This window comes from Aptenodytes patagonicus, chromosome 3 (assembly GCF_965638725.1).
Source record: "Aptenodytes patagonicus chromosome 3, bAptPat1.pri.cur, whole genome shotgun sequence".
Taxonomy (NCBI): domain Eukaryota; kingdom Metazoa; phylum Chordata; class Aves; order Sphenisciformes; family Spheniscidae; genus Aptenodytes; species Aptenodytes patagonicus.
Genome location: NC_134951.1, coordinates 95,436,343 through 95,449,431, shown reverse-complemented (window position 1 = coordinate 95,449,431; position 13,089 = coordinate 95,436,343). Strand labels below are relative to the sequence as shown.

Genomic DNA, 13,089 nt, shown 5'->3' with positions numbered 1-13,089 from the left:
GACCTTTAAAGATCATCTAGTTCCAACCCCCCTGCCATGAGCAGGGACATCTTTCACTAGATCAGGTTGCTCAAAGCCCCATCCAGCCTGGCCTTGAACACTACCAGTGATGGGGCATCCACAGTTTCTCTGGGTAACCTGTTCCAGTGTCTCACCACCCTCATCATAAAAAATCTCTTCCTTATGTCCCACTTAAATCTACCCTCGTTTAGTTTAAAACGGTTGCCCCTTGTCCTGTCAACTACAGGCTTTGGTAAAAAGTCTCTCTCCATCTTTCTTATAAGCCCTCTTTATATATTGAAAGGCGGCAATAAGGTCTCCCCGGAGCCTTCTCTTCTCCAGGCTGAGTAACCCCAACTCTCTCAGCCTTTCTCCATAGGAGAGGTGTCCCAGCCCTCTAATAATTTTCATGGCCCCAACAGGTCCATGTCTTTCTTGTGCTGGGGGCCCCAGAGCTGGATGCAGTACTCCAGGTGGGGTCTCACGAGAACGGAGTAGAGGCGGAGAATCACCTCCCTCGACCTGCTGGCCATGGTTTTTGTGCAGCCCAGGATACAATTTGCTTTCTGAGCTGCAAGTGCACATTGCTTCCTCTTACCTAATTTTTCATCTACGTATGCATATCTGCATTAGAGACATTCTTTCAGTGTAGCTGTGCTAATGATTCATTATGTTGGTAGATCTGCTAGTAGAAGAGCAGCACATGGCAGAGGCTGGAAGCTTTTGCCTACTCAGTTATATCACGCTCCTAAGAACAAATCCGGCCATGGAAAGATGGACCACTGAATCCAAGAGAGGTTCAAAAGAAGTCACTTTAAAATTTTGGTCTGAGATAACCTCTCTGCTTTTTGTTTGAAGTGACTTAAAGCGGAGTACTTACACAAAGTGCTACATCAGCAGATAAGTGAGCTTTCACTGCTTGCAGCAATAACAATTTCTTCAGCTGACATGGTTGAAATTTTGTTGTTAATGAAACTTGGCACTTCTGGAAGAGCTCTGTTGGCTGAAGGTGTGTGGTTTTCTCCTGCCGTGACATACCTTGGTAGCTCACCTATGCGTCTTGGCAGAACTTCTAGGGCTTTGTCTGCACTACAGATGTCTTTGGCTTGGGCTCAGTCCACCGTTTTTTTGCTGGGATGGCTTGGAGTATAAAAACTTGCATGCTCCAGTTGATGCCCCTATGCTGGCAGAAAACCCAGAATGAGAGAATGGTGTTTTGGTGATTAAAAAAACCCAACACAAAACCCCCAAAACTTGTGGCATTTAAGACGTGGCCTAACTGTGTTGGTAGAACTCCTTCCAGGGCTTACTCCGGGCAGGATCTAGGGATCCTGCCAACATTTACATTGCCATAGTAGTAGTGATTCTCTAGGGAAGACAAGGCCTTGGGTCAGCTGTTGTATGTTCAAGGGATGAGTCAGTAGTAAGCTTTAAGAGCATTGTGAAGGTAAAAAAATTGGGATTTGTCTCTTGAAAAATGAAGCTGGGAAGGAAACAAAGAACTTTTCAGGTTTCATTTTAGTATATTCCCTGGTTTCCTTCTGTGAGAATCAATGAAAACCAGTGAAAAGTGGATTTGTGAGCTCCTCATGCCAGAGTTTACCTTACTGAGCAAGTAACAAATTTCATCCAGGTGTTTAATTTCAGACAGTTATGCCTGCAAAATATATTTGGTGATACAGTTACGATCAGATTGAAGTAGAAGCCTAAATAATAGCTAAAATTGCCCAGAGTCAAAGCAGGAGGCAAGGTGAAGGGCTGTGAAGTCTTTTGTCACTGATGGAACATGCCAGCTGTAGAGATACTACATGAGTTTTGAAGAGCCATTTAGCATTGATCTTGCTCACCCCTGTAGAAGATAGTCATCTGAGCCTAAGTGCCTTGGGGAATGGTGCAACAATCAAATCAGTTTTGGGAATACACTGCCCAAAAGAAAAAAATTGCCTTCATATAGGGTTGAAGTGTGAGCACATGATATAGTTACCTGCAGATGCAGAAGAAGAGGTGTATTTCTTATGTTAAAATACTCAAGAACATTTTGAGAATAGTGAGCAGTGTTCTGTGACTGGCAAACTGAGGTCTTGCTGTCATTCTTGCAAGACTGATTAACTTGTGTTGGGAAGAAAAGAAAATCCAGTCCCCTTCCAATCTGTTTAGGTGATAGAAGAGAGAGAAAAACTGAAGAATGAACGAGAAGCACGGCAGAAGAAGCTTTACTATCTCAAGACTGAATTGGACAGGCTTCGTAAACAGCAAGGTACAGTGCATCCCCCCCTGCTTTTTTTTTTTTCCACTGGGACATGTCACAAGTCCCAGTACCTGCTAGGAGAAGTGAAGACCAAAATAATAATACTCTGTAGTTTAAAACTGACATTTTCATACTCCGGGCAATGCAGAACTCTTGAGAAAGCAGTGACCTAATGACTATATTAAAATTAATTACGTCAAAATTTGGCTATTACACTGAAGCAAATAGTTGCTCTTGCATCTTCTTTGGCAGCTTGATAAGTAAAATGAATTACACTGTGCATTTTAGTGCTTCTTTAGAAGAAGTGAGAAATAGTAACTGAAGACATGTCAGCGTGCCTTTCAATTTTTCGTTAATCTTATTTGGAGAAGGAAAAGTCCTCTCAAGACAGAGCTAACTTTTTTTATTTTTAAAACTTTGGTTTGGTCCAACTAAATACTAACTTTCCTCACCTTTGGAAAATGGTACTTTCAGGTTAGAATGTATGATTAACTTTTACTTGTTTGGTCACACAGGGAAATAGTGATTATTAAATTGATTCTCTCTCTTGAGGATTATGGTGCCTCTGTTAGAGGTGTATATTAAAGCAATCCTTATAGAGGTGGATCGTGCAGATTTACTGATGCTGTGCCTGAGAGTCAGTTTCATCTTTACAACTTCCTAGTTAAGACTTAGCTGTAATATTTTATATTAGTATTTTACTTGTTGCTGGAATAGTTGTACAGATCTTAAGACAATTTTCCTGTTGCATTTCCAACTCTTCTACTTCCTTGATTGGCTCAGGAGAGATGTTGAGGAAAAAACGTCGTGAGAAGGATGGACACAAAGACCCCTTGTTGGTTGAGGTGAACAGACTACAAGAGAATATTATGAAGGAGATTTCAGAGCTGCATAAAGAATCTGATGCAGCTGACAAGAAGCAGTCTGAGCTTGACAAAGTAGCACAAATCCTGGGGATTAACATATTTGAAAAACCCCGGAAACCATCTGTGGAAACCAAAGATTCCTCGGAAAAGAACAGCAAGTCAGAAAATGCAAAAGGTCTGGAGAAAACATCTTCCTCCAACAAGGTAAAGTGTTCTGGCTTGTGTGTTAATGATTTTCCCACTAAGAGAAGAGGGCACTGGGGAGACAGCTGCTCCCAAACATTTACTTGGGGATCATTTGATGTCATTTGTTATCACATCTCATACGTTGGTTTTGATGGTGCATGCAGGTGAGAGTCAATGTATCAGTGTTTATAACTTCCTTCAGGGTTTGTGTAGTTCAGTACCACTTACTGTTTTTGATCTTGGTTTTGCTGAGGTGTTGGTTGGATTGAACAGTACCATGAGTGTTTGTAGCTGTTCAGTCTCAATGCCATACCAGGAGGCCAGACTTCTCTGCAGCATTTCTGGCATGGCCTGTCAAGGAGGAATGTTTGTGGCAGCAAAGCTTTCTGCAAGTTTGTTGGTCTTCTCACTGGGTGATGACATTAACAAATCACAAGATTTACATATGATTGCCAGCTTAACATGATTATTACGTACATGCTACGTGCTCTTTCTTAAGAAATGTCAGTATGTATCAGTATGGTGACATGGTCTATACTACTGAGTGCTGGATATACCAAAACAGGCTTATCGCATTCCAAAAGATAGTTTTTACTTTGGAAGTAGTGTATGATAGTAACATCTGAAAGGTTATGCATGTATTCAGGAGATTAATTATCTTGCTTTTCAGATGTTTATTCAAATATGTAACTGAAATAGCTGATGGGAGACAGTAGATGCTTTTTGTGTAGACCTTACTGTGTATTTTTTGCAGAGAGGAAAATGTCAGCAGGGTAAGAGGTGTTTCCTACAAGGTCACTCAAATCTATGTATCCTGTAAATTTTTCCTTATGCTTCATCCTGGTCTGGTTCAGATAACTCATTAGATGTCTTTCATTTTAAGGCTTGCTTTTGTGTTTTGTTTTTGTTGTTTCTCAAAACATCACTGAAGTCTAGTATCCACTTATTTTTACAAATCATTTGCTTCAGTCACCACATCGTAAAACTAAAGTAGGCAACAATGTCTGTTAAATCCTACATTGCATTAAGTTATATTGCTTTCTTGTCTTGAGATACGGCATGTGTGAATATATTTTTCATTATTTTAACTTTCATTGTTTGTATTGTCCAAACCCATAATGACTTGATCCCCTTTTCATAGTTCCTTATTTTAATATGGAAAATTCTGAGTTCTGGCCAGGAACATTTAATATTTTCAGCTATCTGTAGGCACATAGGACACTGCCCTTAGTCTCTAAGATTCACCTTGTAATTCTGATTGTTAACTTTTTTAAATGAAAAGAAAGAAGGTGCAGGCCTTTTGACACTTGAGATCGGTTGACTCTGCCAACCTAAGGGCAAAAACGTATGCCTTTCTGCTTATTTGCAAGCTACCTTGTGGTCTCCTGCTGCTGAGCCTATGTTTGTGTGTTGTAGTTATATAGTCAGTGCAGAGGTGAAGCTAGCCTTGTTGTACTAAACAGACAGATCATCCCTTCTGAGCTCTAAATAGCGGCAAATTATAAAGGCATCTTTGAGCTGGGATTAAGCACAAACTGGGGTTAAGAGTTTTCTGTCACCTCTCTATGTGAGAAGCATTGTCTTTTTAAAGTTCTGGTTGAGATAGTATTTTTATAGGATATATTGGGTGGGTGTATGTCTGTAAATAACATAAACAATGACACTTCTCAGACATCATGAACATCCTTCCATCCTTCCGTGCACTTCCTGCGGATCATAAGTTGATCTTCTCATTGTTTAAGAGAATGTCAGCTTTGCTATGTTCTTGCAGACAGTATATATGCAAATATTCACCAGGTCACTTCCTACTCTGCTACCAAGAACTAGATTGCATTGGGATATGGATATCTGTGGGGTGCATAGTGGCCTGGGTGTCTCTTCATTGTTTGATTTATGATGTATGTTGTGTGGGGTGGTGTTAATAGGAGAGAATCTATCCCTGTTTATCAAAAGGAATTTCAAGTAAGGCAGATGTTATTTAAGAATTTTGAATCTGCTTAAGTAAATTTGTTCAACACCAATAGTAAATAACTTGGAAATCATGCAACCAACTCGGGTCTGCTAAGTTAACATGCTATTCTTTCCAGACTGCCATGCAGATTAGGAATGATAACATAATGGACTTTCAGCCATTGAAAATGTAACTCAAAATACATCTAGTACTATTGTAATCTAAATTAGCAGGGCTTATTCATGATCTGTTTCAGGGATTATTTGTTTTGCTACTCTGCAGTGTTAGTGTAGTATTAATTTTGGCTAGAATCCTGAAATGTCTGTGTATCACTGTATGGCGTCTTTCTGTACAAATCAATGTAAGTGCCAATATCACATGCTTAAATCACAAGCTGCTTCACCTTATATACTTAGAAAGATCGTGTTTTGTTAATTACCTATTATTGCTAAGCAACAAGTCTTCTGGAGAATTCAGGAACTCTCAATCTGGTAAAGCTGATTGAGTTAAATACATTTAGTCAACTAATTCTTACTTCCTTTTTCATTCTGCTTTCATCCAAGCTACTTTTACAGTAACTTCTGAATGCTTCTAGGGGAACCATTTTAGGTCTTCTGGGCACTGTTTGGCTAGTATGGTAAATTGGAACTATTCAGATCTTTATGTGAAACCCATAAAGTGGGAAGGGTGCATGCCATAGGGAATTTGTTCATTTGGTTCCTTGATTACCTACAACCATCCAGCCATTACATCTGGGAGCCTTATTGGAAGCTCTTCACTGTGGCCACGCAGCGTCTTAGTCGGCAATACCAGCTCTCTGAAACAGTGGAATTAGCCTGGGCGCTGAAAAGCAGGTGATCTTTTTTTTTTTTTTTTTTGGTGCGTGTGGCTTCTGCTGGAGGCAGGTTCTGAGTTCTAGAGCATTATGTCTGTCCTGCCTTGTCTTAGAGAAGTGTTTCCTTTTGTTCAATTTAGGAATCAAAAACTACTAATGAAAAATCCAGAGGTAGAAGCCCGAAGCCAGCAGAATCCTCTTCACAGTCCTCCAAACATCCTTTCCAGTTGGCCAATATTTATGAATATTATGATGCAGGGAACCACTGGTGCAAAGACTGCAATACCATCTGCGGGACCATGTTTGACTTTTTCACACACATGCATAATAAGAAACACAGACAGGTATGTTGCAGGCTTCCTTCACTAAGTGCATTTCATATTGCTATAAATACTAACACTAAAACATACATCACAGAACTACATTTTACAAGAGAACCTGAAGTAATAATGAACCCAAGAAGTTGCTTATCAAATTCTTTTTCCCTAACGTTGGACTTGAGCAGTTTGTACAGCTACCGGTGTGTTCCGACTAGTGTAAATGGGGCCTGTGTTGAGTTCACTCGAGAACTAGCGTTTGATATTTGTGTTTCATATGTTTACCTGTCCTTTGCTATCATTTACATTTTACCCTTTTCACAGGTTATTTTCTCATTATAAATTGCAAAATGGGAGGGGAAAGAGAGGAAAACATAGTTCCTGTAAATATTTGCACGTTGATTTTAATGTTCAGTGTTCTGAAAGGATGTTAAAAAGGAAAGAGACAAGTGTTCTTGCCTTGCTAGTGTAATATATGAGCCTGTATACCTCTGTCACTGTGCAAATAGACCCTGGATCCTTACAACAGACCTTGGGCTTCGAAGACCCAGAGTGAGACCAAACAAGACTCCATAAAACGCATCGATAAGATAACTGTTCCTGCCAAAGGTACGTTAATTTTTTTTAACTTGGGTATCATCTCCCTTTGCCCTCCAGCAGGTTCCAGTTGCTCAGAGAAAGGAATCTCAAAACTTTACCTTGTTATAGGAGCACATATAGATACTGTATTATTAGGTAAAAGGCAAATGATCTAATTTCCTGGTTGTTCTTGTGGAAAAGGTCATGAAGCAAGAGTGTAGGAAAACATAGCATGGTTCCTTCTCTTCTTTTTAGAGTTTAGGTTTTTATTTTGAATACCAGGTGACTTTTTCTTTCTCCAGTGTAGTTCTGAAGTGATTTTTGCTAACATATTAGAATTCAGAACATGACCACAAGAGCTTGCTGTGTTTGGGCAGATCTTGTGCGGTACTCCACACAGTCTTGCAACAGACTCTTCCGCTCAATACATTTTTAGTAGAGGAGTCCCTGAAAAATCACTGATGAGTACTTGGTAGAGTGTGGATACAGAGAATCTGAGAAAGCCATATGGAGGGGGATGTAAGTGATTTGAAAATTAATATAAGATTTAAAATCTGAATGTCTAAATAGGCCTGCCAGTGATCAATCTCAGTTTATTAATCTGTTACGTACTTCTAGTAGTGCCTGCTAAAGGACAATCTGCAGTATGTTAGATAACTACAGCTGGTTCTGTAGGCACAAGGATGCAGTCTTGCTGAACTTCAATGAAAATACTTGTGTTCTTTTTATAAACCAGGTGTTTAGTATTTGAGCAGACTATAATACAAAGACAGAAAATAGATTAAGACTGTAGGAAATATTAACCTACTTGAATAGGGGATAGCCTTAATACGATGGAGAGCACTAAAATAATTTTTTGAATCATAGTAATCAAGCTTCTTCACTTTACATGTTTGCTCCTGGTAGTGGTGTTTCCCATACTGTAAGCATAAGGAGAGCAGCATTAACTGTTCTGAAAGGAACATTGCTGGAGGTTTTGCTCTTGTTCTTTGATATGTTTATCTGGCTTTGTTAAGAGCTCGGCATTTACTAAGTTTTGTTTCTCTGATCGTTTTCTTCGGCCTTTTCAGGCTCTGAGTTTCTGATTCCCATCACTGGATATTATTGCCAGCTCTGTCATGAATTTTTTGGAGATCAAATCTCAGCAGAGCAGCATGTGAAAAGTCATCCCCACAATGAGAAATATAAGGTTGGTAACTGGTGTACCAGGAGTGAGTCATTCTTTGTGTTAGCTTCTACTTGTTCTGTCTTCCTTTCCTGAAGAATGACATTTGACTCCTCAGAGTATATGTATTTGGTTATCTTCACTACAGTCTACTGAACTAAACAAGCAGAACTTCCCACTACATAGAGACTAATTTTTCATCTGCATGAGGTTGAAATGGTGTTTAAGTCCCAGTGTTGATTTTCAGACTCTTCTGTAAAGTGCCAGCACTGCTGCAAGCCACGACTCAATTCACATTAAATTACAGAATGTGGAGTTTGTAGCATCTCAGTTTCTTGGTAGGAAGAAGTTCTCTGCTCTCTTAGTGTTGAGATGGCACTTACTGAACAAGTCAAAACTGTTACAGAGCTGAATTTATTTATTTATTTTTCACGGAAACTGTGGCTAAAATTGTGCCATTTATTTCCACAGAAATACATAGATGAAAACCCACTCTATGAAGAGAGGAGAAATCTAGACCGTCAAGCTGGATTGGCTGTAGTTCTGGAAACAGAGCGCAGGCGGCAGAGCGAGCTGAAACGGAAACTAGTCGAGAAACAGAAAGAAGAGAAGGATGAGAAGAAACCAAAAATAATAAAGAAAGAGGAAGCGAAGAGCATCCCAGAGCTTGGAGAAGGGACTAGTGAAACTCAAGGCAAAATAGATTCTTCTGGGCGAAAAATGGGTATCAAGCTTAAGCTGAAGAAGGAAGAGAAGAAGGAGGAGAAAAAAGAAGAAAAGAAAGAGGAATCTAAAAAGGAATCACCAAGCCAGACTTCCTTTGGGAAATTCAGCTGGAAAAAGACAGAGAGAGAGGATAAAACCTCAGGAGGAGCTATTCCAAAGGAGGAGAGTACAGAAGGAAACAAAGAGGAGAACAAGTGTCAGTCTGGGAAACCCCATGTCAAGCCCATTGAAATCAAGCTGTCTGGGAAAACTGTTATTCCACACACTAGCCCATGGACACCAGTTGTTTCCACACCAACACCAGCAAAAATTCTACCCAATCTACCAGTCCCCACTATGATTTTCAGGAAGTCTACTACTGCAACAGTTAGCAAACCAGCACCTTTGAACACCTTTTTATCCATAAAATCCTCTGGAGCTACCACCAAACCACTGCCTGTGGTAAAAGAAACCAATGCAGATCTTCTACTGCCTCCGGATATCATCTCAAAAGCTTTTGGAGGAGAAGAAGTAATTTTAAAAGGGGCAGAGGAGGATTTGAAAGCAGCAGACAAAAGTGAGTCTTCTCAGACTTCTGATATACCACCTCCACCCCCTCCTCCACCAGCAGTCCAGCAGGCAGCTGTCATCCCTGCAGATGAAGTAGCTCCAGGTGTGTCTGAAAGTGAACAGACAATGTTGGCAATGCCTGTGAGACCCCCGCCACCACCACCACCTTCAACTGCTTTCAGTGAACAGGCAAAAAAGGTAGAGAAACGAAACTCTTGCTTGGCCACAGCCAATGCTAAAGATCTCTATGATATTTTCTACAGTAGTGGTGGAAAGGGCTCAGCTGACAGCAAGCTTGCAAGTTGTGCACTTCCAAATGGAGAAAACTCTAACTTAACAAAACCTGCAGACTTATCTGCAAACCCTAAAACAAATAATAGCTCATCCTCCTTGAAAGAGGATTCTCAGAATGTGGCTACTGAAGTTAGCCAAGTTCACTCAGCTGAGAGGAGCTCAGAACTGGAGAAAACTGATATTCAGGAGACTTTAATACTTCATACTGAGATGAGCCCTGACATTGAAAATGGTATTCAGAAAGATGTAGGTCAAAAATTTCAGACTCCTCTTTCAACAGATGTTCGGACTAAATTGAAAGAAGATTCCTCACAGTGTAATAATCAAGTAACGGGGAGTTGGGTTCTTGGTGAGAATCAGGCCGAAATGAACAAGAAGCCACTTCAGCCTCCTCTATCAGAAATGTCAGTCACAGAATTGCCAGAAACAAAAACTGCTTCTGGTATCCACATGCCTGCAGAAATTGGACTTGTGGATATAGGAGGTGGGGAGCAGGTAGGCAGTCAGGAACTCTGTGATCTACAGAAAACAGAGGACCAAGAGAAAGTTGGACAGGAAGATGCAAATAAAACTGCAGTTATTAACACAAATGTTCCTGGTACCCTGGAGAAAGATGCAGAGATGAAAGACTGGGAAGTAAAAGCAGTAAAGCCTGAGCTTAGCTTGCACCCAAAGACTTCGTTACCTGAAACACAAAATGAAATTCAGAATTTGGGAAATTCTCATTTGGTAGAGGAAAAGTTAAGTGATAACTGTAGAACTCACTCAGAAACTGATAGTCCAGAGTTGCTCTGTGATTCCCAAAACACTTCAAAAGAAAAAGCTTTAGTAGCAGTAATGACAGAACAGAATTCTAATGATGCCTCCTTAAAAGATGTAAAACTAAAAAGTGTAGCTTTGGAAGTATCTCAGCCAGGAGTCCTTGGCGAAGCTTCCCGAATTTCAGAAACTCAGAATAAGATTTCAGAATTGACAAGAAGTCCTGGTGAATGGGACACTTCGAGAATTAGTAATGGAGAAGAACAGGCTATCACAGCCTGTTCTTGTTCTGAAAGTGGTTGGGATCTATCAAATACTCCAAATGTAGAAATAAAAACTGGTTCTAATGAAGTTAGTGCTTCAGAATTGACAGAAGTATGGCCAGACACATGTCTTGCCAACACAGAAACTAGAAGTAGCGTATTAGAAGCTCAAGAAAAAGTTCGACCTGAACCTTCAGGCCATGCAATATTAGATAACCAAACCCAAAGGCAGGAAGTTGCATGGTTAGTCAACGCCTGCTCTGCGAACATTGTTGAACTCAGATCCAGTGTAGAATTAGTAGTTGAAGTTGAAAAAAAATCATTAGGACACACTGGATCTGATGCAACATTAGATAATGTTTTTGTCAAGAGAGATGCAAAAGAAGTAGGGACTAGAGGCTTTTCTAGGGCTCGCTCTGATCTTGTCCAAGAGTCAGTAGTTGCTTTATCAGCAGATTTCCATACGGAGCATCTTTCAGAAGAAGCTGTCCACTCTCCAGAAACAAAGCATGAGGTTGTAAGAACCTCAGCAGCCAATGACTTTCATCTGAATACCACTCACTCAGGATTGAACACTGAGCAATCTGAAAGTCCCTCAGCAAATGTTCATGTGGATAACAAGAAAGTTTCTTTGACCTCAGAAGATGTGAAACACAATGAGACTCCCTCCCAGAAAGCAGAGCTCAAGTTCAAAAGCACTGATTTCAGTTTGGGAGATACTAAGGTAAAACACGAATGCTTCAGCATCCTTACAGCGGGACTTCTAAATGAGAATACAGAAGAAGTCTCAAAACTAGAAACTATTGCATCCATTAGGCTGGAGTCCAGTAAGCTTAGGAAGCTGGGCATTGAAAAAACAGTGGATGAAACAGAGATTACTGATTTTGCTACATTGACTTCTGGTAGTCGGGAAGGTAAATTTTGCACACGGATTTCTCAAACAGCTATGCCGCAGCTTGGATTGCAGTCCTCAAATAGTGACACTACAGAAGTGGTCATGCCAGTTCTAGAAATGCAGGGGATTTCTCCCATGTCTGAGATCCTTCTGCAAGTGGAGGAGAGCAAAGGTGGCACTGTTGAAATGCCGTCGCTGAGCTTTGACGGAGGCAGCACAGAAAGTCAGGCTTCTGGGTGCATGGAAACTTTCCTTCCTGGGCTCAAAGACACACACGGAAAGGAGGGTGGCTCAGCAGGCAAGGGAGTATGCACCATTCAGAGCAAGAAGACTGAGCAAACAGAAACTGCTGACAGTAGTTTGGAAGCTAAAACAAATTCAGGAATTGCTGAAAGCTTAGCAGAAAGCCCAGTGGGTTGAAGTGAACCCAGCCAGTCCCAATATTTGAGGAGCCAGAGCTGGGATTATGTATATGTTTTTTGTTTGGTTTTTTGTTCCAGTTGAGGGGTTTGGGTGTATTTTGCATCCTGTGGTAGGACTTGACTAAAGTGAAACTTACATCATCGGAAACCAGACACGTACTTTATTCTGTACATAATTAATTGTGTAAAATGTTTTTTCATGTGAATTTTTTTGCCAATTTCTTTTCTACACTCTGCTATTAAAATGGAATCTCTCGTTTATAATGCGTGCGTCTTTGTTGTTTATTTTGGGGGCTTTTATTCTTTGACCATTCTTGGATGATTTCCAGGTTACCCTGTTTGTGTCAGTAGCACCGTGAGTAGCCCAGCCGCTGGGACAAGCTCAAGAACAGAAATTTAGAACTTGAGGAAATGGAGACTTGCAGAAGAGCTAAAACTGAAAATTTCTTTAAACTGTAATGCATGGTTTTGTTTACTTTCATTGTTTGAAATGCAAGAATGTGATTAGAGTTGATTTTTTTGTTTGTTTATGTCTCTGTGATTTGTAATTACTGTTGTATTACATCTGTACTTAAGCTGTTTCATTGTATTGTATAAGCACATGTATGGATGCCACATCACTAAGCAAGGGGAGAAAATCTGTCCGACTGGCTTTTGGAGAAGAAGACTAATCGGTAAGGCTCTGTGGCCTGACACCTGGACCAGACATATTGAGGTCACTTACATGATTTGAAATGGGCTTTCTTTCATTGTATTGTGATCCAGTAACTATTTGTGTTAAATCATTTAGCAGCTGACCAGCTCTGAAGAAGCAGAAGATCAGAACCCTGGTGTCAGGAATTGGACTCGCTTCATGTGATACAGACACATGCATGCCTACCCTGAATGGTCCTTGAGCTATCAAAAGCTCTAGTATGATGGTTCTCATTTGTATAGCTTGTTAAAGACTAAAGTATTAAATGTGTTTGCTTGGATAAATATAACATTTTTATTTGTAAATTGTTTAAAAAATAAACATATGGTGGTCAACAAGA

The 13,089-nt window shown here is 40.2% G+C and overlaps 1 protein-coding gene across 2 annotated transcripts in view; it reads left to right on the top strand.

Annotated features, from left to right (window-relative positions):
- Window positions 1–13,089, top strand: part of ZNF318 (zinc finger protein 318) — a 27,591-nt gene extending 14,502 nt beyond the window's left edge. The window contains exons 5-11 of one of the 2 annotated variants that reach the window (XR_012994986.1): window positions 2,158–2,257; window positions 3,032–3,318; window positions 6,227–6,430; window positions 6,913–7,012; window positions 8,053–8,171; window positions 8,619–12,729; window positions 12,846–13,089. Coding sequence is in view for 1 of the 2 variants with exons in the window: in XM_076334309.1 (XP_076190424.1) it covers window positions 2,158–2,257; window positions 3,032–3,318; window positions 6,227–6,430; window positions 6,913–7,012; window positions 8,053–8,171; window positions 8,619–12,053 (4,245 nt within the window). In the remaining variant the exon portion in view is untranslated. Of the gene's footprint in view, window positions 1–2,157; window positions 2,258–3,031; window positions 3,319–6,226; window positions 6,431–6,912; window positions 7,013–8,052; window positions 8,172–8,618 lie in introns of both variants that reach the window. The other variant, XM_076334309.1, reaches the window with a different exon arrangement.